The sequence below is a fragment of the Cucurbita maxima genome, unplaced genomic scaffold (genome assembly GCF_002738345.1).
Source record: "Cucurbita maxima cultivar Rimu unplaced genomic scaffold, Cmax_1.0 Cma_Scf00029, whole genome shotgun sequence".
NCBI classification, from domain to species: Eukaryota; Viridiplantae; Streptophyta; class Magnoliopsida; order Cucurbitales; family Cucurbitaceae; genus Cucurbita; species Cucurbita maxima.
The window spans coordinates 2,507,745-2,530,885 of record NW_019272045.1 but is presented as its reverse complement, the minus strand read 5'-3'; the positions used below and the strand labels follow the sequence as shown (position 1 = coordinate 2,530,885).

Here is a 23,141-nt window from a genome sequence, read left to right as displayed (position 1 = left end):
GTAATATTGGCTAAGGGTGTGGAAACCTTCCCCTAGCAGACCCGTTTTAGAGCCTTGAGGGGAAGCCCAAAAGGGCAATATCTGTTGAAGGTGTGGAAACCTTCCCCTAGCAGACATGTTTTAAAGCCTTGAGGAGAGGAAGCTCGAAAGGGAAAAGCTTAAAGAGGACAATATTTGTTAGCGGTGGGTCTGGATCGTTACATTTAAGTTGTATTCGAACAACGATGAGCTTCACAGAATACGGATGCAGGCTATATATACCAATTTCATTTTCTCACCACTAAATCATATCACAAAATTACAACAAAAGAATAGCTTCACTTCCCTCTTTTCTCTCTCTCTCTCTCCTCTCTTCTAGCTTTGTCTTTTTCTTACCGATTGGGTTAGAAAATATTTGGGAGTAAAATTCAAATTTCTAACATTTTAATGAATATTCTTAAATTTTTAAAACTTGTGTTAAAAATTTTTTAAGAGTGTTTGTAAAACTTTAGGGAAAAAAAAAAAAAAAGTAATGTATAAAAACGATCTTCTTCGTTACCCTCCCTTCCTTTTCTGGGAGTTTCAGATTTGAGTTTGATCTCACGTTGACGTTTCCATGGCGAATGCGTGGAAAAGAGACAAGTCCCCGAGATTCCTCTCCCCCATTTTCCTCTTCTTCCTCTTTGTCTTCTCCATCCTCATCCTTTTCTTCTTCCTCCTCGGAAACTCAAGCCCTTCGGACCAATCCGCCCCTACTTTCACCATCAAACCCCATTATTCATTTCCAACGATAATCTCCCCCTTCGATTGCTTCAAATGCCCTCAATCCTACCCGGTAATTGCCAACGTCGTGGAAGGCGTTCGATACCCGTTTCTGTTTTCGATCGCGGATTTGGGGAACTTGCCCGATAAGCCCCACAAGAACATCGTCAGGATGCTTAAGGGAAAGCCCTTTCGGAAGCCTGGCATTTCTGTCACGATTCAAGAGGTTTTGGAGAAGATGAAGGGCCGCAATTCCAGAGATGGATTTGTTGTTGATGTGGGTGCCAATGTTGGAATGGCTAGTTTCGCCGCTGCTGCGATGGGGTTTCGTGTTTTGGCGTTTGAGCCTGTTTTTGAAAATTTGCAGAGAATTTGTGATGGAATTTATCTGAATAGGGTTGGGGAATTGGTTTATGTGTTTCAGGCTGCTGCTTCAGATAGTCTTGGCAATATCACCGTGCACAAGGTATTTCATCTATTTCATTATCTCAATCTTTGCAGTTTTGGTTCTTGCTGCTGAACTTAGTCTCGTTCGTGATTAGATCTTAAAATGAATATTTGCCTCATTCAAATATGTTGTCAAGATTGCATTCTTTTTGGGAGCTAACTGAGTGGGCTGTCGCTGATGAAGATTGGGAGTTAATTTAACTCTGCAATGTATTTTTCTTTTCATCGGTTCAATAATAATTTCAGGGCGAGGAGATCTTTGGAATAGTAATCGGTGTCGGTCAAATGTTGTATTTTAGAAACTTATGTTCTATGGTCTCGAAAAAAAATGAAGTTCGTATTCAATATATCTACACATTTCTATCTTCCAGGTGACCCCTTGCTTAGAGGTCACATGTTCGAATTTTTGACATCAAAGCCCTTAATTACTCTTGCTTAATTTCTCGAGAGTCTTGAGCCTTTAGTTGGTATAAATTTTTACTCTGAGGGTGATTACCTACTTTGGATATTTAAATTTCACTAGTTTCTCGATAACCAAATATAGTAGGGTATTCTCTTCTATGAAATTAGTCGAGATGTGTTCGTGATTCTTATACTTATAATATAAAAACTGTGAGATCTCACATCTATTGAAAAGAGGAATAAGCGCCAACGAGGACGCTAGCCCCAATGGAGATAGATTGTGAGATCCCACATCAGTTGGGGAGGAGAACGAAATATTATTTATAAGAGTGTAGAAACCTCCCTAGTAAACACGTTTTAAAAACTATAAGAGGAAGCTCGAAAGCGAAAACTCAAAGAACACAATACCTATTAACCATAGACTTGGGTCGTGTATATTTAGATTGAAATTGGCTTTGAACTCTTGATTTCTTTGCTTTTATAATGAAAGGGCGGCATTGGGACTTTTCCTGATCTGGTTTTTTCTTTCATAATATTTATGATTCACAGAAATGCTCATTGATTTCTGCTTATTACACAGTTGGTTGGACGGCTTGATAACAGTGCTGTATCAGCAACTGGTGCAAAGTTAGCCTTCAAATCCAATGAAGAAATAGCAGTTCAAGTTCAGTCAATTCCACTAGATGAAGTAATCCCAGATTCAGAACAGGTGCTCTTAATAAAAATCGATGTTCAGGGATGGGAGTATCATGTTCTAAAAGGAGCAAAACAAATTCTGTCTAGAAAGGGCACTGAAGCCCCATATCTCATCTATGAGGAAGATGAAAGGCTGCTAAAAGCTAGTAATAGTAGTAAAAGAGAGATCAGAGAGTTCCTTCATTCTGTTGGTTACCATACTTGCATTCAGCATGGTACAGATGCACACTGCACCAAGACTGCTTGAAATCAAATTCATTAGCAAACCATGTCCAAGAACAAAGAATCTACACTTCAAAACCACTTCTCACTAAGAAAATTCGAGTCATCTTGGCGTCTTATCGTCTAATGACCGAACAGGGTATAGAGACTGCCTTGGAAAAGAGCCATTCTTCATCTCAATTGCCAGATGAAGGATGCAGCAAGCATTTCATAAGTATATGAATGGAGTTATTATATGGAGAAGAAGCTGCCTTGGGACTTGAAAAATCAACAGGGCTGGATTCATGTGAGATGTTCTTGGTTCCTGACATTTTGTTGTAGCATTCTTCAGCTTGTTGCTAGTTGATTTTGTAGATTATAACGTTTATTTTCCCATTGGATTCAATACTTATCTTAACATTTGATGATAGGAAACCATGTGATTGTATTTTGTTGAGCTGAACCATTCATTCTTGTGGTAGCTTGCTTATACTTCCGATGACCATTCTTCTTCCTTTCATCAGTTAGCTTAGGAGCCATAAGTGGGTTGAATCAGTTTTCATTTGTATTAAGATTGGGCAGTCCCAATTAAACTTGTTAGAATTACAAATAAAGATATTCAATCCTCAATAGTATGAATGTATCTCTTAATGTAGACTATAATTAATAAGAGGTACACCAATCCATTCCCTAGAGAGATCCAAATATAAGAGAGATCTTATGAGTATACTTATATACAAATGGTTCATGTCAAGAACTTGAGCTATACTCGTTCGAAAGTTTCTAGTACTCCGGTGGTACATACTTCCTTCATTTACACGGTAAACTTTACTTAAATGATGCTGATGTGACTGACAATAAAAGAGAGTAAACTAAGAAAATTTCGGTAGAGGCAAATTTGAGGTAAATTTTAAAGTTTCTACTTTGTTCGGACTGATCAAAAGGATTGAAGTATCAAAGTTCTCATTCATCATAAACCTTTCAAGTGTCAGGTTAGTATTACCTGATCATGTTTGATGGAAAAAGGGTGTTCTTTATGATTCTTTTGGTCCGCTGGTTTTTGAAGGACCAGCTCTTTCAACCATGACATCATACAGTTGCTTCCCATTCTGATCATTAAAGAAAAATTGTAGTTAACAAAACTTCCCATTCTTCTAAAGAAGATAACAAAACCCGGTTAGAAATCACGACTCTCCACAATTGTATGATATTGTCCACTTTTAGCATAAGCTCTCATGGCTTTGCTTTGGACTTTCCCAAAAGATCTCATACCAATGGAGATAGTATTACCCATTTATAAACCCATGATCTTCCACTAAATTAACCAACGTGGGACTCACTCCCAATAATCCTCAACAAACACCTCATTTGCATCTAGTAGAACTTACAAATATCACTGGGAAGAAGTGCACTTGGCCTTCTGGCTTTGTTTGAGTCTCTTTAAAGTACACCAGAATTGGGAAACTTGGCCACCATAATTCCCAATTCACAAAAGTTGAATATCTGCAATAAAATAGCATGGATTCAATTCATTTTACATGCATGATTCATTCGGGTGTGTAAAATCACCTACTTCCAACGGTTCTTTCCGCCCACAAACGCATTTTCTCCAGACTCCTCAAGCTGATCTCCAATTTTTACCTCCTAAAATCACAGAACACAGAACTGGTTTTGTCAATATTGAATCTAAGAACTTTTGCAGAGAGATTGGTCTCAAGAGGATCATAAACAAAATTTAAAATCCGTGACCGAATGCAAAGCGAAGAAATATGTTTCCAGATCCCATATTTGATACAACAATAAAGAAATATTTCGCAAAATTAAGTGGACATACCAATGCGTCATTGCCAAAGACAAATCTTACACGAGTAGCCTGGAAGAACGAAGAAAAAACCATCAACTGGTACTTCGAAGAACATACATGCATCTTCAATAGCTTATAAAGAAACTTGCATAGTCCAGAAAAACTTGCACCAAATATTCTTCTCAAGGTAAAATTTGAGGGCATCTTCTCGATACACGTAACAGCTCAAGCTCACTGCTAGCAGATATTGCTTTGGCTCGTTACGTATCGTCGTCAGCCTCACGGTTTTAAAATGCGTTAGCAAGGGAGAGGTTTCCACACCCTCGAATGCTTTGTTCTCCTCTCTAACCGATATGGGATCTCACAATCCACCCCCCTTGGGGTCAACGCCCTCGCTGTCACAACGCTCGGTGTCTGGCTCTGATAACAGCCCAATCCCACCGCTAGCAAATATTGTCCGCTTTGACCCGTTACGTATCGTCGTTAACCTCACGGTTTTAAAGCGCGTCTGCTAGGGAGAGGTTTCCACACCCTCAAAAGGAATGCTTCGTTCTCCTCTCCAACCAATGTGGGATCTCACAATACATCTTAATACATCTTAAAACCCTGTTAGTGAAAGTTTCTTTCATGAAGATCTATTGTTTTTTATTATTACCTGAACCAGTAGCAGTAGCCCAAGAAGACCAACAGGGACAGCTGCTATCAAATTTTCATTATAAGCTAACCCACCAGCAGCACCTGTTACAATTATGATGGGCTTTAGATGAAGGGGAAGGATAAATTTCTCAGAAAAATAACAGTGAACTATAAAATGTAGGTTCAAACGCTAGTTTGTTAGAGATGCAAACATAGTTCTACATCAGATCCAAGTAAAAAAAGGATAAATACTCGTTGATATAAATTGTTTTTGGTAGAATCCAATAGTAAATCATGTGAGCTTAAGTTCGAAAATATATTGTTGTCCAATCATATTTGAGTAGTGATTTTGAAACTATATGTATGTTTACTTGCTAAGGTGGCCTTCTTTTAACCTGGATTTTGCATGACATATGAGGAATAACCAGAAACTCCAATTTTCAACAATGGTTTTGCTCTCTAAACGTCTGAACTTCGAAAAAAAGTGTAGCCAAGACTTACAGGCAAAGAATTCTTAGTACCCACCAAGTAATACTATCGGAATTCTGTAATCTGGATCAGGTATTACAGTCTCTCGGCTGCCCTTGACCCTCCTTCCAAACTGTGAAACCCAAGAGTTAGCTTTCTTTTTCCTTCTTAAAGAAAAGGCCACAATAGACATTGAAAGTAAATGAAGAAGGGTGAGGAAGAAAACCACTGAGGCCACAACAGACAAGCTACCACCATTGCCTTTTATGTTTCTTCTCAGAGGACTTTTGCCATACACTTTATCGGCACCATAAAATGTGCTTCTCAAATTCCTTAGAGAACCATCCACTTCCTTAACTGATCAAACACACCATTAATGCAGAAACTTTTAGAACAAAAATCAACCCCATCGCTGCAGATTTTAAATTTAGACTAAGGAACCAAATATCAGAATTTGTAAAGGCAAAAGGAAAACCCATCTCCCTTAAAAAGAAAAAAACTGAAGAACAAAGCATGAATTTCACAATAAATCTGGGCTGAGAAATTACAAAACTCACTTGGACAAGAGAAAAATCGAGAAGAAGACAAGAGATTGCAGCCCATGATCCTGAATTCGCTTCTTTCTCTGAAGACAAATCAAATTTGCGGTTTTTAAGAGGACGAGAAATGAGTGGAAGTGAAGTGTTACCTCATGCAGAACGTGAATTTACATAAATGCCCCCGAGTCCCCTAACAAGTGACAATATAATTTACTTTTGTAAAAAAAAAAAAATTGAAACCTTTGTGATAATAATGTAGGATTGATGATTAATAAGTAAAAATTTTGGGATCGGGTTCGTCCTCTCTCCCATAACTTTACGGAACCTGATGTATCAATATTTAATTAGAACCTTCAATTTCATTCAATTGAACCCGAGATTTGTACAAACATTTAAATTTTTATCCTTCATTCAAATTTCGCTATATCTATCTGCTCCATGCGATAAATAGCAAGTTACCGACCCTCAAAATTCTGTAGCTATGTGTATAAGACTTTATAGCTCAAACCCGAATACGAAAAACTGAGTCTCGACCAATATTCTTCGATGGATTTTGTGAGGATAAAAAGTTTTGAGTAAAATTCAAACTTTTTGAATGGAGGGCAATAAGGTAATTAAGGTGCAGGGGATAATGGGCCTTATCTAGTTAAAACCACAAACAAGACGATCACTCACCGCAGAAACAGAACGCAAAGCTCATCACAAAACTTTCTGAATTTCACTCCTCACCAACAAATCCCAAGAATTTCAAAACCCCATTTGAATGGCATATTCTATATGTTCTTCCACACCCATTTTCTCCTTTAATGCCTCAACCAAGCCCAACCCTGGTATGTTCTTCTCTAATCCTGCTTTTGTTTCTATTAATTCCCTTTCAAGATATGTTCATAGCCATTTCTTTTCGCATTTTGTAGGGGTTTTTGTTGGCAACTCAGTGCCCCAGAAGGCTTTTCGGATCAATGAAGCGTTTCAAAGAACAAACCCCAGGAAGCTTTTGTCCGTTGAGGTCAAGGTATGGTTTCTCTGGACATTTCTTGTTAACTTCTCTTCGTTCTTGTGCAATGAACTTGATTGGTTATGGCTGATTTATGTACAAATTGTAGCACTGGAAATCATGGGATAGTCTGTAACTCTATGTCCTAGATGAAGGATTTAATTAGGAACTTCTTAACGTAGGAATGGAAGGGCATTTTTGAACAACCATTAGCTAGGTAGATGAGAATTAATTGAGTTTGAAATAAGGTTTGCAAATCGAACTGTCTGAATCGAGTTAATTTTATCGTTTTTTCATCGTAGAGATTTGATTATCTAAGTTTTTGGTCGAAGTTACAATGTCTTAACTATTGGTTAGAGAGGGGAATGAAACATTTCTTATAAAGGTGTGGAAACCTCTCCCTAGTAGACATGTTTTAAAACCGTGAGGCTGACGGCGATATGTAACGGGTCATAGCGGACAATATCTGTTAGCGGTGGGCTTGGGCTATTACAAATGGTATTTGAGTCCGTTACTGGACCATGTGTCAGCGAGGACACTGGTCTCCCGAAGGAGATGAATTGTGAAATCCCACATTGGTTGGAGAGAGAAACGAAACATTTCTTATAAGGGTGTGGAAACCTCTTCCCAGTAGACGCGTTTTAAAACCGTGAGGCGGACAACGATACGTAACGAGCCAAAACGAACAATATCTGCTAGCGGTGAGCTTGGGCTGTTACAAATGGTATTAGAGCCAGTCACCAGACGGTGTGCAAGCGAGGACGTTGCGCCCCCAATGGGGATGGATTGTGAGATCCTACATTGGTTGGAGAGAGAAACGAAACATTTCTTATAAGGGTGTGGAAACCTCTCCTTAGTAGTGCGTTTTAAAACCGTGAGGCTAACGGTGATACGTAACGGGCCAAAGCGAACAATATCTGTTAGCAGTAGCTTGTGCTATGTTTGGTTTAATGGATTTGAAGGTAATGGTTGTTGGTTTCATTTTTTCGATAAGTTGGTAATGTCGTCGATTTTGGCCTAACACTAATCGAACTGAGCTGATTATACCTCTAATGAATTTCATGATACTTTGAAACAAAGGAAGAACTCTTCTTTTTCAGTTTGTTTGAATGTGTTATAATCTTGCTTTGGCAGGCTTCAGATGGTGCAGATAGTAATAAACCAACCACAAAATACAAGAGCATAGTTTGCACAGACTGCGATGGAAATGGTAAGTGAAATCCTTATAGAAAGTTGAGACTTCCACTGTCATATCAGCTGTGTTACTTTGACTATGTTTATACTTATAAAAAACCAAATATGGTAGGAAATAGAGCTAAAGATCAACTGATTACCTTCGATCTTAATTCTTTTTGCATTCGGGGCACAATTGAGATGCCGTTTCGGGGTTATCATAGATGAACTGTCCGACATAAGGCAAGTGATGAGATAGAGGAATTCCCCACGATGAGAAGGACAACCTCAGTCCAATGCCACTCAGAAGTGGAAGCTGTGGACTTCCAAGAGCCCAGCACAGATGATCACCTCTCCCTTTTCACGCACCATTGTTTGCACTGTTTTCGTCTACACGTTCGTTTCTTGGGGCCGTGTCTCCAATGTTCTTGGATCAGCTCGAGGTTCCTCGTTTCATAGATAGTTTGAGTTTACTGATTTTTTAGCCTCAATTTTCAGGTGCTGTCCAATGTGCTCAGTGTCAAGGAACAGGAGTTAATTCAGAGGATCACTTCAATGGGCGGTTTAAAGCTGGTGGCTTATGCTGGTTGTGCAGGTATGCACAAAATGCTCTCCCTGCTTTTAACATGTACTTAAACTGAGGCATCAATATTTTCTATATTACGCCACCGAGTGGGGCTCGACAATAGGTTTGAGTTAATGATTTTCAAACTTTCTTTTCTCGGTTGAAGTCTGATTTTGATGATTCAATGAGTCATCTACTTAGAGGGCGTTTAGCTCACGAACTAGAGTATTATAATTCAGAGCTAGAAAGGTCAAACTTATGTTATGTGGGTTAAAGTCCGATTATGATGACTCAATGAGTCATCTACTTAGAGGACGTTTAGCTTACTGTAACTCAGAGCCAAAAAAAGTCGAACTTATGTTACGGGGATTAAAGTCCGGTTTCAATGACCTTGATGAGTCATCTACTCAAGGGGCGTTTGGCTCACAAACTAGACTACTGTAACCCAAAGCTAAAAAGATCAAGCTCATGTCATGTGGGTCAAAACGACTGCATCTATTATCCACGAGTCTAGTCAAGTATGCATAATCACGACCACTGTTCCTTTCGAGATTTCATATAGAATTCCTTGAAAGAATTAACAATACTGAGGCTACCGTGATGAACATTGCAGAGGCAAAAGGGACATCCTATGTGGGGGCTGTAATGGAGCAGGTTTTGTGGGTGGATTCATGAGTACAGCTGATAGTTAGTTCATCAAACTCACCAGTTCTTTCAGCTGCACCACAAATTTGAGTATTTTAAGATGAAAAAGCCTATTAGTTTCAGTAATTTTGTATAATGGGTCACATTATTTCTAAGTCTGTATTTCAAAATTATGAATGTTCTTCTTTTTCTATATTGTTTTGTTGCATAATTTGAGATCGTTGATCGTAATGAATGATTTTTACACGATTTTTGGTTTTTTAATGATGAAAATTGCCTATTTTTTCTGAATAGTCGTGAAATGTTAATCTAAACATAACTCAACTAATTAAATATTATAACCTCGATAAAATAAACTGTTCATTTGAATCTTCGTTCTCATTGTTGAACGAAAAAAAAGTAGTGGTGAAATGAATGACGATGTTTATACTATAGTTTTTCTATTTTCTCGGTGTCATCGTTAAATTAATAAAAATACCTTTAAATTTTAAAAATACTCTTAAACTTGACACTTTAGTCGCCTTTGACTACACTTTCATAGTTCTGATAGATATCATGTTGGGAATCACGACTCTAACGTGTTGCCTATGTATTGCTAAACGAAGCATGAAGGAATGACGCTTTCTCCTGCATTGCCACCATTGTTGCCCCTCTCACACTCCAGGGGGAGATGGTGAAATGTGGTGGCATGTGGTTTGCAACGTTTGTGTTGGAATGCTACCTGGTTGATCCTGCCAGTAGTCATATGCTTGTCTCAAAGATTAAGTCATGCATGTGTAAGTATGAACTAATTCAGACTGTGAAACTGTGAATGACTCATTAAATTAGTTATAGTTTGTTTGATGGTATTTGCTACTCGGATAACCGTAGTAATTCTAGAGCTAATACGTGCAACAAACTCCGACTTCTTGAAGGGATGCATTTATTAGATAAAAGGTCGACGCTAGTTCTGCCCGTTGCTCTGATGATTCATGATAACTCGACGGATCGCACGACCATCGTGCCGGCGACGCATCATTCAAATTTCTGCCCTATCAACTTTCGATGGTAGGACAGTGACCTACTATGGTGATGACGGGTGACGGAGAAGCTTCCCTAAAATGCCTCCTACCAATAGATCCGCAAAAAGCTTCGTACCAATAGAGATAGTATTCTTCATCTCCTACTAAATTAGGGTTACACTCCTAATAATCCTCTGCCATGGGTACTTATTTCTTACAATCTCCTTATCAGATCAGCGTCCACTTCTTCTCTCACTACTTGAGCGTTGTTATTTCTGTAAGTTCCTTCTCCATTTTTGAAGTTCTTAGCTTCTTCCAATTGCCAATTTGTGAATGATTTTCTTTGGGATTACCTACTTGTATTATGGATCATGAAACACTGCCCCGAGATTTCTGTTCCACCAAAATTGGGCTCTGTTTACGCGGCCTAGTTAGGATTTGGGATGAATTATTGAGAGAAGTATTCAACGGCCGCATTGCGGTGGTCGTTTTCAAATTCCATACTTTCTTGCGTTGCGGATATTGGACATTGCGTAATGCCCACCAACTGTTTGATGAAATTCCTCTATGAAATGGTATATTTTACTTCTTCATCCGTCTTCATTTCCCCTCAATGTGGCTGTCACTTTCCAAAATTCTGCTCGTTTCGTGTGACGAATATCGAACTTTGCATATTGCCCACCGAATGTTCGATGAAATTCTATTATAAATTGGTATAATTGTACATATTCTCCCTTCTTCATTCCCTCTCAATATGGCTGTCGCTTCCAAATTTATACTCCTTTCTGATGATGAACATTGAACATTGCATAGTGCCCACCAATTGTTTGACTAATAAGTGGTATGCTCTTACATGTTCATCCTTCTTTGCTCCCCCACACATAAAAGGAAAAAAGTAATCCATTGAGAATTGAAATTTGTGGTTTTAGATTCAAAAGGTAGCTGTTTTTTCTGATGATGAACATTGAACATTGAACATTGCATAGTGCCCACCAATTGTTTGACTAATAAGTGGTCTTCTCTTACATGTTCATCCTTCAAAAAGTAATCCACTGAGAATTGAAATTTGTGGTTTTAGATTCAAAGGGTAGCTGTTTTTCTGTTTGGTATATCAATTTTTCTCTAGAACCTCTGATTTTGTAAGTACTAGTTATGATGTCGGATCTGTACAATGAAGAAAGGCTTGATCCTCAAATGCAATGGATATCATAATGTCACTCAGAGTGGGAAATTGATGCATGTAAACGATGACCAAGGTACACCTTGTTGGTAAAGTCTACCACTTTAGAGCCAAGCATTGACCGGTTGAAAATGCTTGGCGGATTGCTAAGTTCAAATGATGTTACGAGATGGGGTTGCTGAAAATGTTGAAATTACTGAATAGTGAGGTTCTATGCAGCTCAAGGATCAACTATTTCATTGGATCATTATGGATTCGTTTTCGATAACATGACCATGTGAGTATTAGGAACTCAAAGTTTCTACTCAATGGAGTTCATCCCTTTTCATAGTCTAGTATTTTATAGAAAACTGAGTTTTTTCTTATATTGGCTCTGATATGCTTTTACCTTTACTATGCAGCTCAAGGATCAATTGTTTCGTTGGATCATTATGGATTTGTTTTGATAACATGACCTTGTGAGTATTAGGAATTTAAAGCTCTCTTCTACTCATTGGAGTTCATCCATTTTCATAGTCTAGTATTTTACAAGAAATTGAGTTCTTTCTTATATTGGCTTTGATATGCTTTTACCTTTACTATGCAACTCGAGGATCAGCCGTTTCGTTAGATCATTATGGATTTTTTTCGATAACATGACCTTGTAAGTATTATGAATTGAAAGTTCCCTTCTATTTAATGGAATTCGTCCCTTTTCATATTCTAGTGTTTTATAAGAAACTGAATTCTTTCTTATATTGACTTTGATATGCTTTTACCTTTACTATGCAACTCAAGGATCAGCTGTTTCATTGGATCATTATGGATTCGTTTCGACAACATGACCGTGTGAGTATTAGGAATTTAAAGTTCACTCCTACTCAATGGAATTCATCCCTTTCCCTTTTCCTAGTCTAGTATGTTTTTTGGAGCATTAATTTTGGACCCATTTGGTAATGTTTTTGTTTTTGTTTCTCGTTTTCTATCGCTCGTTTCTCTTTTTTAGTAAAAGAAATATACAAAATTTTAGTGTTATATTTATTATGCATTTTAGAAGTAATAAAATGATAAAATAATACTTTTATTTATATTTTGAAGAAAAAAAAAATAGATATTTTAGTTGTTTTAAGATTTTCACGCTTTTTTTTTTAAACGAGAGACTAGAAACAAGAACAGGTATCAGTTTTTCAGAAACTGAGAACAAGAAACACGAAGACTTCTATGTGTAATGTTTTGATGCATTCGTTTCCCTTCTTTGATTCTATTCATTACAAACATTTCTCGGTCACTCTGAATCTCTTTATCATCAAATTAAGTGTTACTTTCATCATTTGTCGGAAGAAAAAAGTTTCTAAAGATCTTGTGAACATTAGATTTACCATTCCTTTATAAGATTGTGCATCATTTGAACTTTATATATCAGTTTTACGTGTTATGGTTAGCATCGAAAGTACTTCACACGAACATCAAAGGAAGACATACAAAGCTATAAGGGAACTTCCTTGTAGTTGGTGATACCTGGAACCATTCTACTTAGCTACTTCTTCCAGCACTGGAACGTTCTTCCATGTATCTTCTAATCCGTTCATTTGCAACGGTGGCAATGAGAAGACACTAACGGTCGAGCTCCTGCTTCGGATTTCCTTCAAAGCCCGTAATGCAGATACAGTGCTTTTCATATAAAGCGACTCCATATACTCTATCTCTGAAAGTTCCTTGGTTGCCTTGAGCAGATCATCAATGTTGGTGGTGGCAGCCTTCATAGGAGCACCGACTTCATCGACTCCATTCGAACCAGAAGAAGGCTGCTCATTCAAAGGGAAGAGGAGATCCAACATCAGCTCGCACTGCTTTACGAGCGTGTATAGCAAGTCGGTCGTAAAGAAAGGCTGTTGCAGAACTTTCTGACTGTAGGGCAAGCGGATGAGCGCGCCAGTCCTTTTGTCATACTTCTTTAGAATCTTCACAAGCCCTATAAAAAGGTATGCAAGTTGTCGCTTAGATGATTTGAGCAATAACGAATTACTTCAATCTTACAGAGTGTTCATCTTTTTCATAGGCAACTGAAGCATATTCTACGCACAAGGAATTGATTCAGCGGCATGTGGCCACAATTTCAAGATCCCAAGTAAGTAAAGAAATCATTATGTGCCGTAAGAACATAAAAAAGCATAAAGTTCATCAATACTGAAGAATTTTCATCATAATGAAAGATGGAGGAAAAGATGTCATATACCAGACTTGACCACAAAAGGGTGTCAATACATTCAACCATGCCAAGTGCACCAATCAATGCATAAAAGTAGAGAAAGGGTAAAGGAAAAGCAAAGGGAAAAAATGCATACCTGTAAAGTTAAGGGCACTATAATTCTCCAGTAGAACCATTTCTCCATGGAAGTCCACAATTTCCTTGCGAATTTTAATCATCTCTTCATTGGAATCCATTGCTTTTCCTACCCTGTCCTGTAGCTCCTGAATTATTCAAAAAGGAAAGTGGAAGCAATTTGGTTATCAGCTTGGAGACCTGTATTGTTTGATTGGGTGTAGTTTCTAGAGATGAATTTAACAATTTAATCAAACTATTTTGGTGCAAATTTCTCAATCATGAGGTTTTTCTCTACCTGCAATCTGGAATGAATGTGAATCATCAACTAGTTCTACAGATTGGCACAAACGACATGAATGAACATTAAACAATTACAGAACATCTTGTTTCAAGAACCACAGGATTAAATGCCTAAATTGATCCGTAGACATCTAAGAATTGGATTTTCTGGTGATCATTCGGCTAGGTCGAAGTCCAGAATTGAATCGTATCTACTTCATTAATTGCAAGACTAATGAAATTCACGGCAGCAGAACAAAACACAGATCTCAGCTCTCTCCAAGACAATGAGGAACTAAAGAGTAAAAGCAGAGAAGAAAAAAATACCTTCAATCTAATGATGTACTCTTCCTCCTTCTCCACAAAAAAACTATTAAATTTCTCAAGCTCATCCTCCAACAGCTTAATGAAATTCATCTCCTCGCTCGACGAAAAATCATCCTTCTCTCCATCCGCAGCACAACTCCCGACGGCAGCATCGATTCTCGGTCGCTTGCTCGGCCGGTCACCGCCTTTTGGCTCCACAAGCTTGAGCCGCTTCTTCAACTCCTTGTATGACAGAAACTTGTCCCGCCACTCCGGCAAAGTTTCTTCGATCTGGTTGCTCAGACTCTTGCCGAACTTCATAACCACGGATTCCGGCGCCGGAGAAACAGAAACGGAAAGGGAAACGAGAGAGAAATTGGAATTGGAAATGGAATTTGTGGTGGTGGGAATGGCGATTGTGAGGTCGAAGCAGTTGGAAAAAGAAAGGAGAATCGAGGGAATATAACGGTAGGCGAAGAATATTCGAAGAATTAATCTGCGAATATCCCTTTAATCTTCTTTCAGCATCTTTAGCGTTTTATTCCCTCAAAGCGATGGTTGAGGATTTATTATTTTTTTAATAATTTATTTTCTGTTTATTTATTACATGGTGGCTTGTGATTGGTTGGCTATATTTAAATAATATTCTCTAAAGCCTTTTTTTTGGAAATTCTAAAAATTAAGCTTTAAATGGATAAATTGAAGTTTTAAGATATAAATTAAATGTGTAATAAAAGAAAATATATATATATATATATAAATGTGTTATCCTCTATCAAGTTTTCGAACGTTTTGATTGTTTTCCTCTTCTAATTACGTTAGGTGCGTAGATCAAGATTTTGTCTCGTTGATTGGATGTCAACTAACCCTTAGTATAGATAAGTCTTAACGGGGCCTAGTGAGCATCAAAGATTTCAAAATAAAAAGGTTACGAGAGGACAACTTAATTGATAGAGGTGTTCAGACTCGATAATCAGACCAACCGGAACTGTAAATGTTGAGTTGGATTAGTTTTTTTTTTTTTTTTTTTTTTTTTTTTTTTTTTTTTTTTTTTTTTNTTTTTTTTTTTTTTTTTTTTTTTTTTTTTTTTTTTTTTTTTAATTTAGATTTGGTTGAATGTTTAAAAAATCAAAATAATTAAAAAAAAAAAAGCCTGACAATTTCACTTGGGTTAGATTGTATTTTCAGTTTGGATCTAGTTCAGTTAGAATTTAAAAAAAAATTGAAAATTCTGTTTGATTTGTGAGTTGACCTTTTTATTGTCGGGTCAACCTAACCATCTCGAAAGTAAAGTTACAATCCAACCCTTTTAAAGAAAAATTAAAAATATTTAACATTTGTAACGAGTTAGAGTGATATGTTTCGTAAATATTTTATATTTGAATTTATGAATTTTTAGTTATTAATAGTATGGATAAATAATAATAAAAAAAAAAAAACAAGTTATTATAATATTACAAATTTAAAGACAGTGGGTTCAATAGGTAATACTATGAAAGTATGGGGGTTAGTTTGCAAATATTCAACAAATAAATAGTTTATATCCAGAGGAAAAATAAGTAAATAAGTAAATAAATAAAGAAGGAAGAAGAAGAAAAGATGAACGCGCGGTTGCGGTTTGTTTATGTTAACTGCTATTAACGGTATAAAATTACGGAGTTCCGCGGGATTCCGTAAAGTTTCAATGGAAGTCGCAATCGCAACAATATCCTATCCATTCATACCTTGTTTATCCCTTTCTATCCGGTATTAGGGATTTCGATTTCGATTTTTCGATTTCGGTTTCGATTTCGGCATATTTCGATGTTTTGATGTTTGTAGTTTGATTTTTTGCCGAGTATGGTGACGCCAGAGAGCTGGATCTCTGTTTGGATCGATCGATTTCTCTCTTGTTTGGGGTAAGTTCTCTTGCTCTGTGTCGATCGCCCCATTTCTGTTATCAATTTCTCTCTGGTTTTTGGAATTCTTTGATTCGAAGCATGCGGATTAGAAACTTAAGCGTTGCTCCGGATTGTTTGCTGTTGATTAAATTTGTTCGTCTGGTTGGACCTGTTGCTTGGAAAATAGATGAAGTTTCATGGATTCGTGATATATTGGTCTTATGATTGTCATTGTTATTTCAGAGGTTATATTTTGGATGACTGTTTTTAACTGATGGATGAATTTGTTCTACAAATATTTTCGGCTTCTCTTATGAATAGTTAGGAGCTTTGGGAGAGATTTCATTGATCTTAATCTGCAATTAAGGAATTTTTTTAGTGAAACAAATACCAGTTGGTTCTTAGTAGCAAGTCTTCAGCTCTGAAGAAGGAGATGAAGATAGCTTCATTTGTCTTCCATGGATTGAACATTTACACATTGTGGTAGGCATATTTTTAATTAGGTTAATTTTTTCCCTTACTAATAAATTCTTTCACGACGAAGCATTGACCGAATTATGTCAGAAATGGACAAGTTTAAGTGAAAATTTGGGATATTATAGGAAACAGAATCCATGATAATCCAAGCAAAAATACATCAGGATATTTCTTCGTCTTGGCAATTTCGTGACCTCGTTGAAGAAGATGGACTATGCAAGGAGCTCAAAGCTCTTATATTGAGTGGATCATAATTGAACTCATCATTCAAATCGACTCTTGCTCACAAATGTATGCTCTTTAAATTAGTAGCAAGCTAACACGTGTCGTATATCATTGATTTATCAAGTGATTGATCATTTATCTTTCTTCAATTCACTAAAGTAGTTCACCTCTCTGTTACAATGTTTCATGTTTCGTTGTCATTAACTGAGTCAATGACATTGAGGGTTCATTTTTCGAAGTTATATTTCAGACAGTGATCTGCATAGTCGGTTTATTTCAAACTTCATTGAGGTCCCAAAGTTTGACCGTGTTATTGAATTCCTCTCTCGACTTAAAAGTATGATGGACGCAATTAGAAATGGCAGTATCATGATGTTCATGCATTTGCATTTATCATTAATTCAACTGTTGTGTTGTTGTCTGTTCTGGAATTATCCTAACCGCAGTTTTCAATATGATTCTAACAAAGGAAGTGTTTCTTTTTGTAGGAGCACCAAATGTGCACCTGCTATCACCGGGAATAATCTGAATTCTAGGATGCCAAGCATGTCAGAAGATTTTTGGAGCACAAGCACGTGTGATCTCGATGAGTTGATTACGCTTCAATCTCGACAGAGCTCATTTATCAGCATAATAAATCATAACCCTAAACATGGAGGTGGCACTGACGATCTGAGCAATCATTCTGACTTTGTAAATCATGGTAAACTCAGATCTTATTTTTCACTGCTTGCTGGAAAGCAAAAAGGGTGTTCCTTTGTTTGCACTTGCATTCTTCATATAGCTTTAGTATCATTAGTTATATGCAAATTGCAGGTTTGATTCTTTGGACTCAGACCAGGCTTCAATGGATCGGAAATTATGAGCCTACGAAACGAACCAAAAAAAATCATTTTACAGGATTAAGGTGAGTCTAATTTTGACACAGCTACATACTCGTTCACGGCATCAACCTCGCTGTTAAATATGTCCACATGCTTATAATACAAATGAAATCTGTCTCTGGCCGATATTCCTAGTAATTAACTGAATATTTTCTCATTGTATTTGCTAGTCGTTCGAAATGTTGGGTCATTACAAATCAAGTAGAAGTTTTGAGTTGAAGAGCACACGCATTTTGGAGAGTCAAATTTCCAAATTTTGAGTCATTGAAAATTTTTGCCCCAACCATATTGCTTGGTTTCTGTTTGCAGTTGGTATATGACCAAAGACCTCTTGCTGGAAAACAAAAAACCTTTTCCTCGGCCCATACCTTTATCTGTAAGGCTGCTCTTTACTGTTTTCTTTAGTTGAGTACACATTCAAATCCTCTGCTTTGAATATGTAATCATGATACAATTGACAGGAAATGGTAGACTTTCTGATAGAAGAATGGGAAGAAGAAGGGCTGTATTATTGAGCCAATCAATGGAAATAAAACACCATCACCTTGTACATACACCATGTTTGTGACTTTTTCAGAGTGTAATTAAACGGCCACTGCCTTAACTTGGGATCAATTCGGTATTAACATACAAAATGACACCACCTGGTTGGCTAACCTTTTCTCTATTGGTACATTGAAGATCTCTTGGGGAGAAGCCAAGTGTGGAATAAACTGAAATCCAAGTTCTTCTGAATGATCGGCGAGCTAAACGGTGAGCCTCCTCCGACCATCAGCTAATATATATACTTCATACATACATATCGAGCTTTCTTCGTTGTTTCTTCTACACATGACAGTATTTTAAAATATGCAGAAGCATCAACTTTGTAGTGTGTTTAATACAATGTTGATGATTGACTTGTTGTAATTGATGTATAAGAATAGATATTAATCTCTAACCCACAAACTTTCTTGCTTTGAATTCTGATAATACTGAGCTTGATTTTGTGGTGATATTGCTGTCAACTTTGTGTTGGATGGTAGAGAACAAATAATAGACAAAGTCAAGTCCCCATTGTCCTTTTGTCTGGTGGTTGTGGCATTAAAAGACTATAAATTTTGAAGGGTTTATGGTTGAAGATGCAAAGATGCTTTTGAAACTCATTTTCAGCTGAGAATACTCACTGTGGTTAGGATATGGACCCTACCTCTTTAGATCAGAAATCTTATCTCCTTTTCTGATAATATAGAATGTAGGCAGGAGGAAGTGGAATCATTTTTGGTGCCATAAATGTTATCACTCAAATTATGTACTTTATGAGTCACAATGAGAGAGAAAATGATCTTTGTTTTCTTTTTCAATGGTTCATATATATAGGAATATATCTTTTAAAAAGAAATATAGAGGATTTCAGGCCGTTTAGATAATGGTACTCATCACGAGTTTGTATATTGCAGCAGTCAGATTCAAAATATGATAGTGGCCTGCATGGAGATAGCTCCCGGTAAAATTTTCATTTTCTATAGTTGTTATATAATCTCTATGCATAGAAGTATAATGGTATTCCTTATGAGTTTGTACGTTGCAGTGGTCAGATTCAAAATATGATAGTGGCTTGCATAGAGATAACTCCTAGTAAAATTTTCAGTGTTTAGGGTGAATAACTTATCTTATGAGACCAGTTGAAGTACTCATAGTACTCAGTAGGTAGGTTTTATAAAGGTGAAAAACTACTTAGATGACATACGGAAAAAGATTTCAATTTCTGACTAACTTCCGGTAAAATTTTCAGTGTTTAGGGTCAATAACTTATCTTATGAGATGAGTTGAAGCACTCATAGTATTTGTAGCTAGGTTTTATAAAGGTGAAAAACTACTTAGATGATGTACGGAAAAAGATTTCAATTTCCGACTATTGCATAGAGATAACTTCTAGTAAAATTTTCAGTGTTTAGGGTGAATAACTTATCTTATGAGACCAGTTGAAGTACTCATAGTACTCAGTAGCTAGGTTTTATAAAGGTGAAAAACTACTTAGATGACATACGGAAAAAGATTTCAATTTCTGACTAACTTCCGGTAAAATTTTCAGTGTTTAGGGTCAATAACTTATCTTATGAGATGAGTTGAAGCGCTCATAGTATTTGTAGCTAGGTTTTATAAAGGTGAAAAACTACTTAGATGATGTACGGAAAAAGATTTCAATTTCCGACTATTGCATAGAGATAACTCCTGGTAAAATTTTCAGTGTTTAGGGTCAATAACTTATCTTATGAGATCAGTTAAGTTAAAGTACTCATAGTACTCGTAGTACTTGTAGCTAGGTTTTATAAAGGTGAAAAACTACTTAAATGGTGTACGGAAAAAGATTTCAATTTCCGACTATTTATTTAAAGATCACATGAACTCTAACTCGAAAAGTTCGTCGTTCAAAGTTTGACTACGGGTAATGAACTTTATCCCTTCATCTATATTCAATGAAAATTATGAAAAGAAAGCTGTCCGTCCTTCTTTGACTTTTGGAGGCCATTTAAAGAGATGAGACATTGTTGAAGCATGATGTGAACTGATTGAGAACTACTTTTTCTTCAATTAGCTTCACAAGGGACCCTTCCCAAAGAGATGAAAATCAAAAATGAAATTAATTCATTACTTTATACTCTAAAGTTTGATCACAAACGACTTTAAGAGGATTATGTCGTGTTATTATTATTTCATTTACATTTTTTTTAATATTTTTGTCGTTTTTTCATATATACATAAGATGCAAAGTGTCATGTTAATATTATGGTTGGTAATCAATAATCTCGAGATTGTTCCAGAGGTTGCTTTAATTTGTTTCTTAGAACTTTTTAATAGCTACATTTACCATAATGTTTTTGTAACGTCCCATACCCATGACTTAAAATTCGGATACAGTTCCCGATGGTATCAACATTCTTATGCATCTCTCAAAACATAATCATGTTATCTACTGCCCACTGTTAGTAGATATTGTTCGTTTTGGGCCGTTACGAATCGCCATCAACCACTCGATTTTAAAATGTGTCGCTAGGGAAATGTTTTCACACTTTTACAAGGAATGCTTCGTTCTCCTCTTCAATTGACATATGATCTCAAAAGCTAACCGTTTTTACGATGAACCTTGGCCTTCTCAAATCTTTCTAAATTCAACAAACATATCCAAAGGGACCAAATAAAACCATGTGATTCTTTCTCTCTCTCCACATGAGAATTTTTATTTTTATTTATGTTTTTGAAGATTCAATGTGATTTGTGGAGATTTTAGTTGATTTAATCCATCAAAATGATAGAATATTAGTGGAATCACATGTAAATAATTGAATAAATTAAATGAATATTATAAGAAGTGGGGGCAAAGAAAAATACATTGAATTTTTAACCTATGGTTTTATTAATATTGACCTCAAGAAATGGTCTAAATTGGAGTTTATATATTTATTTATTTATTTATATATTTCAGATTCAGATTCATTGCACATTTAATCTATAAAAAATTGTGAAAAATTAAGAGAACCATATGGTTTGGAAGGCCACCCCATCGTGACCTCTGTCCTCCCACAAAATCTTTTTTTTTTTTTTATATATATATAAATAATATTAAATGAATAAAAAAATATCTATAAATTTTGTATTTAGAAAACTTAAATTAATACCTTAAACTTAAAATAATAATAATAATAATAATAATATAATATTTATTTATTTATTTATTAGGTTTAAAAAATATTTAAAATATTTTATTTTTTTATAAAAAATACTCAAAACTCACTCATAAATTATCTCCAAATTTATTTCATAACTATATTTTAAAATTTTGAAGTTTTTAAAAAAATTTATGAACAAAGTCATTTTTTAAACACTTTTGAAATAATTTTAAAACGTGAAATCACATGCTGGAGATGGAAAAAAACATTCTTTACAAGTATGTGGAAACCTCTCACACCTAAAGAAGATAATATCTGCTCACTGTCGTTTAGGTTGTTGTAATATTAATGGTTTTCATCCAAAACTATAGTCGGTCAGCCTTTTTCAACTTCTTTTAAATTTAAGGATTTTGAGGTTATTTATTTATTTATTTATTTATTTATTTTCAAACATGATATTAAGATTTATAATTCTATTTGAATTAGTTTTTTAAAAAATTACATTTTAAATTATTAAAAATTTAATTTTAAGAATGATTAGAGAATAAATAATTGTAAATGAAAACTGAAGCTAAAAACAAAATATAATAATTACAAATAGAAATTTCTAGACTGATTTTACTTGCCTTAATTAAAATTATTTTTTAAATAAAAAAAATTAGACTAAAGCTTTATTCCATACTTTTTATTTTATTTGGAAAAAGTATTTGATAGATTTTTTTTTATTGGAATTATTTGATAGATTTTTTTTTATATAGTTACGTCGACGTATAACCGTAATCATAGTTCAATAATAATTGATATATTACATTATTAATTAAGCGTTCATACAAACAAAAACAATACCATTAATAATATTTTTTTAATTTATTTAAAGATATTTATATGATCTAATGTGAACCTCTAGAGTTACATTTAAAAATTAAAGTAGAAATTTGGTCTGATTCGATGAACCTAAAAATATAGGATTCACAACTGAACCTAACCATACCTTACTTTTAAAATTACGATGAATATTAAGAATATTTGACGTCGCTAATTATTTTTTAAAAACAATCTGACTACCCAACCAAACTCGAGAAAACAAAAGGTTGGGTTTTGAGACCGTGAATCATTTTCAGATCATTTGTGTCACATATCCAATTTCAATGTAACCCAATTCAATCTAATCTGTATAAACCCTCAACGAACAGGGTCGATATAAAAAGAATTAAATGTTCAAATTTTCGATAGTTGAATTAAATATGACGTATTATTACCTAGTATTTCCAATTTGCCAACTACATATTTTAATTTACAAGGAGTCAACAGCTCATCATTCAACTTTTTGGTTGGGATTCATGCACTATTTGAACCATAATATTATAAAAATTAAAAATAAAAAATGAAAAGGGAAGTTCCGGTAGCCAGTAATGGCGAGGTTGTTCGGGCAAACGGGCAAGCGGGCAAGCGGGCAAGCGGGGGTCGGCTGCGAATTTGCGGTTTTTGGGAAAGATACAATGCACATTCACAAACCCACCTTGAATTCATGCCCACAATATCGACCTCTTTTCATCACCCACAGTCACTGAGAGTGACGTCTACCCCCTGTTTCTTGTTTTATGTAATAATCAATTCTATAATCGAAATATATATACTCTTTT

The 23,141-nt window shown here is 35.7% G+C and overlaps 5 protein-coding genes and 2 long non-coding RNA genes across 9 annotated transcripts; 5 read left to right on the top strand and 2 right to left on the bottom strand.

Moving 5' to 3' along the window:
• The first annotated feature begins 542 nt into the window (after positions 1 to 542).
• On the top strand, positions 543 to 2,966 carry LOC111465605. The gene is made up of 2 exons (XM_023110074.1): positions 543 to 1,207; positions 2,171 to 2,966. Exons 1-2 carry the CDS (start codon positions 596 to 598, stop codon positions 2,531 to 2,533), a joined length of 975 nt encoding a protein of 324 aa, XP_022965842.1. The 5' UTR covers positions 543 to 595; the 3' UTR covers positions 2,534 to 2,966.
• Positions 2,967 to 3,150: 184 nt separating this feature from the next.
• Positions 3,151 to 6,060, bottom strand: LOC111465663. Its single transcript, XM_023110164.1, has 9 exons — positions 5,953 to 6,060; positions 5,622 to 5,752; positions 5,453 to 5,528; positions 4,947 to 5,029; positions 4,322 to 4,360; positions 4,061 to 4,131; positions 3,876 to 3,990; positions 3,491 to 3,596; positions 3,151 to 3,338 (listed from the first exon to the last, which is right to left on the bottom strand). The coding sequence occupies exons 1-8, from the start codon at positions 5,996 to 5,998 to the stop codon at positions 3,522 to 3,524; spliced, it is 636 nt and encodes a 211-aa protein (XP_022965932.1). The 5' UTR covers positions 5,999 to 6,060; the 3' UTR covers positions 3,151 to 3,338; positions 3,491 to 3,521.
• Positions 6,061 to 6,585: 525 nt separating this feature from the next.
• On the top strand, positions 6,586 to 9,560 carry LOC111465718. Its single transcript, XM_023110231.1, has 5 exons — positions 6,586 to 6,764; positions 6,849 to 6,946; positions 8,063 to 8,138; positions 8,600 to 8,696; positions 9,280 to 9,560. The coding sequence occupies exons 1-5, from the start codon at positions 6,698 to 6,700 to the stop codon at positions 9,356 to 9,358; spliced, it is 417 nt and encodes a 138-aa protein (XP_022965999.1). The 5' UTR covers positions 6,586 to 6,697; the 3' UTR covers positions 9,359 to 9,560.
• A 972-nt stretch (positions 9,561 to 10,532) lies between these two features.
• On the top strand, positions 10,533 to 12,754 carry LOC111465756. Its single transcript, XR_002714273.1, has 3 exons — positions 10,533 to 10,887; positions 11,712 to 11,769; positions 12,270 to 12,754. It is a non-coding gene; the product is annotated as an uncharacterized LOC111465756 (long non-coding RNA).
• Positions 12,755 to 12,819: 65 nt separating this feature from the next.
• On the bottom strand, positions 12,820 to 14,891 carry LOC111465623 (SPX domain-containing protein 1-like). Its single transcript, XM_023110101.1, has 3 exons — positions 14,404 to 14,891; positions 13,817 to 13,943; positions 12,820 to 13,443 (listed from the first exon to the last, which is right to left on the bottom strand). Exons 1-3 carry the CDS (start codon positions 14,701 to 14,703, stop codon positions 13,001 to 13,003), a joined length of 870 nt encoding a protein of 289 aa, XP_022965869.1. The 5' UTR covers positions 14,704 to 14,891; the 3' UTR covers positions 12,820 to 13,000.
• Positions 13,345 to 13,784, top strand: LOC111465752. The gene is made up of 3 exons (XR_002714267.1): positions 13,345 to 13,453; positions 13,531 to 13,599; positions 13,685 to 13,784. It is a non-coding gene; the product is annotated as an uncharacterized LOC111465752 (long non-coding RNA).
• Positions 14,892 to 15,958: 1,067 nt separating the features above from the next.
• On the top strand, positions 15,959 to 19,410 carry LOC111465709. 3 transcript variants are annotated; one of them, XR_002714229.1, is made up of 6 exons: positions 15,959 to 16,280; positions 17,453 to 17,667; positions 17,781 to 17,871; positions 18,158 to 18,224; positions 18,310 to 18,601; positions 19,291 to 19,410. XR_002714229.1 is itself a non-coding variant. In XM_023110221.1 (5 exons), exons 1-5 carry the CDS (start codon positions 16,222 to 16,224, stop codon positions 18,361 to 18,363), a joined length of 486 nt encoding a protein of 161 aa, XP_022965989.1. In that variant the 5' UTR covers positions 15,959 to 16,221; the 3' UTR covers positions 18,364 to 18,910. The 3 variants fall into 3 exon arrangements, 1 of the variants encoding a protein (XP_022965989.1); XR_002714228.1 differs by having other exon boundaries at positions 19,288 to 19,410; XM_023110221.1 differs by lacking the exon at positions 19,291 to 19,410 and having other exon boundaries at positions 18,310 to 18,910.
• The last annotated feature ends 3,731 nt before the right edge of the window (positions 19,411 to 23,141 follow it).

Bases quoted from the DNA above. Each gene is read 5' to 3' on its own strand.
- LOC111465605 (XM_023110074.1), top strand. From the start codon at position 596: ATGGCGAATGCGTGGAAAAGAGACAAGTCCCCGAGATTCCTCTCCCCC. The intron at 1,208-2,170 runs GTATTTCATCTA...CTTATTACACAG, and splicing joins GCAATATCACCGTGCACAAG to TTGGTTGGACGGCTTGATAA.
- LOC111465663 (XM_023110164.1), bottom strand. From the start codon at position 5,998: ATGGGCTGCAATCTCTTGTCTTCTTCTCGATTTTTCTCTTGTCCAA. The intron at 5,529-5,621 runs GTTTTCTTCCTC...TGGGTTTCACAG, and splicing joins TGTCTGTTGTGGCCTCAGTG to TTTGGAAGGAGGGTCAAGGG. The intron at 4,361-4,946 runs GTAATAATAAAA...TCGTTCTTCCAG, and splicing joins GGCTACTGCTACTGGTTCAG to GCTACTCGTGTAAGATTTGT.
- LOC111465718 (XM_023110231.1), top strand. From the start codon at position 6,698: ATGGCATATTCTATATGTTCTTCCACACCCATTTTCTCCTTTAATGCC. The intron at 6,765-6,848 runs GTATGTTCTTCT...CGCATTTTGTAG, and splicing joins CTCAACCAAGCCCAACCCTG to GGGTTTTTGTTGGCAACTCA. The intron at 8,697-9,279 runs GTATGCACAAAA...TGAACATTGCAG, and splicing joins GGCTTATGCTGGTTGTGCAG to AGGCAAAAGGGACATCCTAT.
- LOC111465623 (XM_023110101.1), bottom strand. From the start codon at position 14,703: ATGAAGTTCGGCAAGAGTCTGAGCAACCAGATCGAAGAAACTTTGCCG. The intron at 13,944-14,403 runs GTATTTTTTTCT...TGAATAATTCAG, and splicing joins AGTACATCATTAGATTGAAG to GAGCTACAGGACAGGGTAGG. The intron at 13,444-13,816 runs GTATGCATTTTT...ACCTTTTTATAG, and splicing joins TAGTGCCCTTAACTTTACAG to GGCTTGTGAAGATTCTAAAG.
- LOC111465709 (XM_023110221.1), top strand. From the start codon at position 16,222: ATGGTGACGCCAGAGAGCTGGATCTCTGTTTGGATCGATCGATTTCTC. The intron at 17,668-17,780 runs GTAAACTCAGAT...TGCAAATTGCAG, and splicing joins TTCTGACTTTGTAAATCATG to GTTTGATTCTTTGGACTCAG. The intron at 18,225-18,309 runs GTAAGGCTGCTC...TACAATTGACAG, and splicing joins CTCGGCCCATACCTTTATCT to GAAATGGTAGACTTTCTGAT.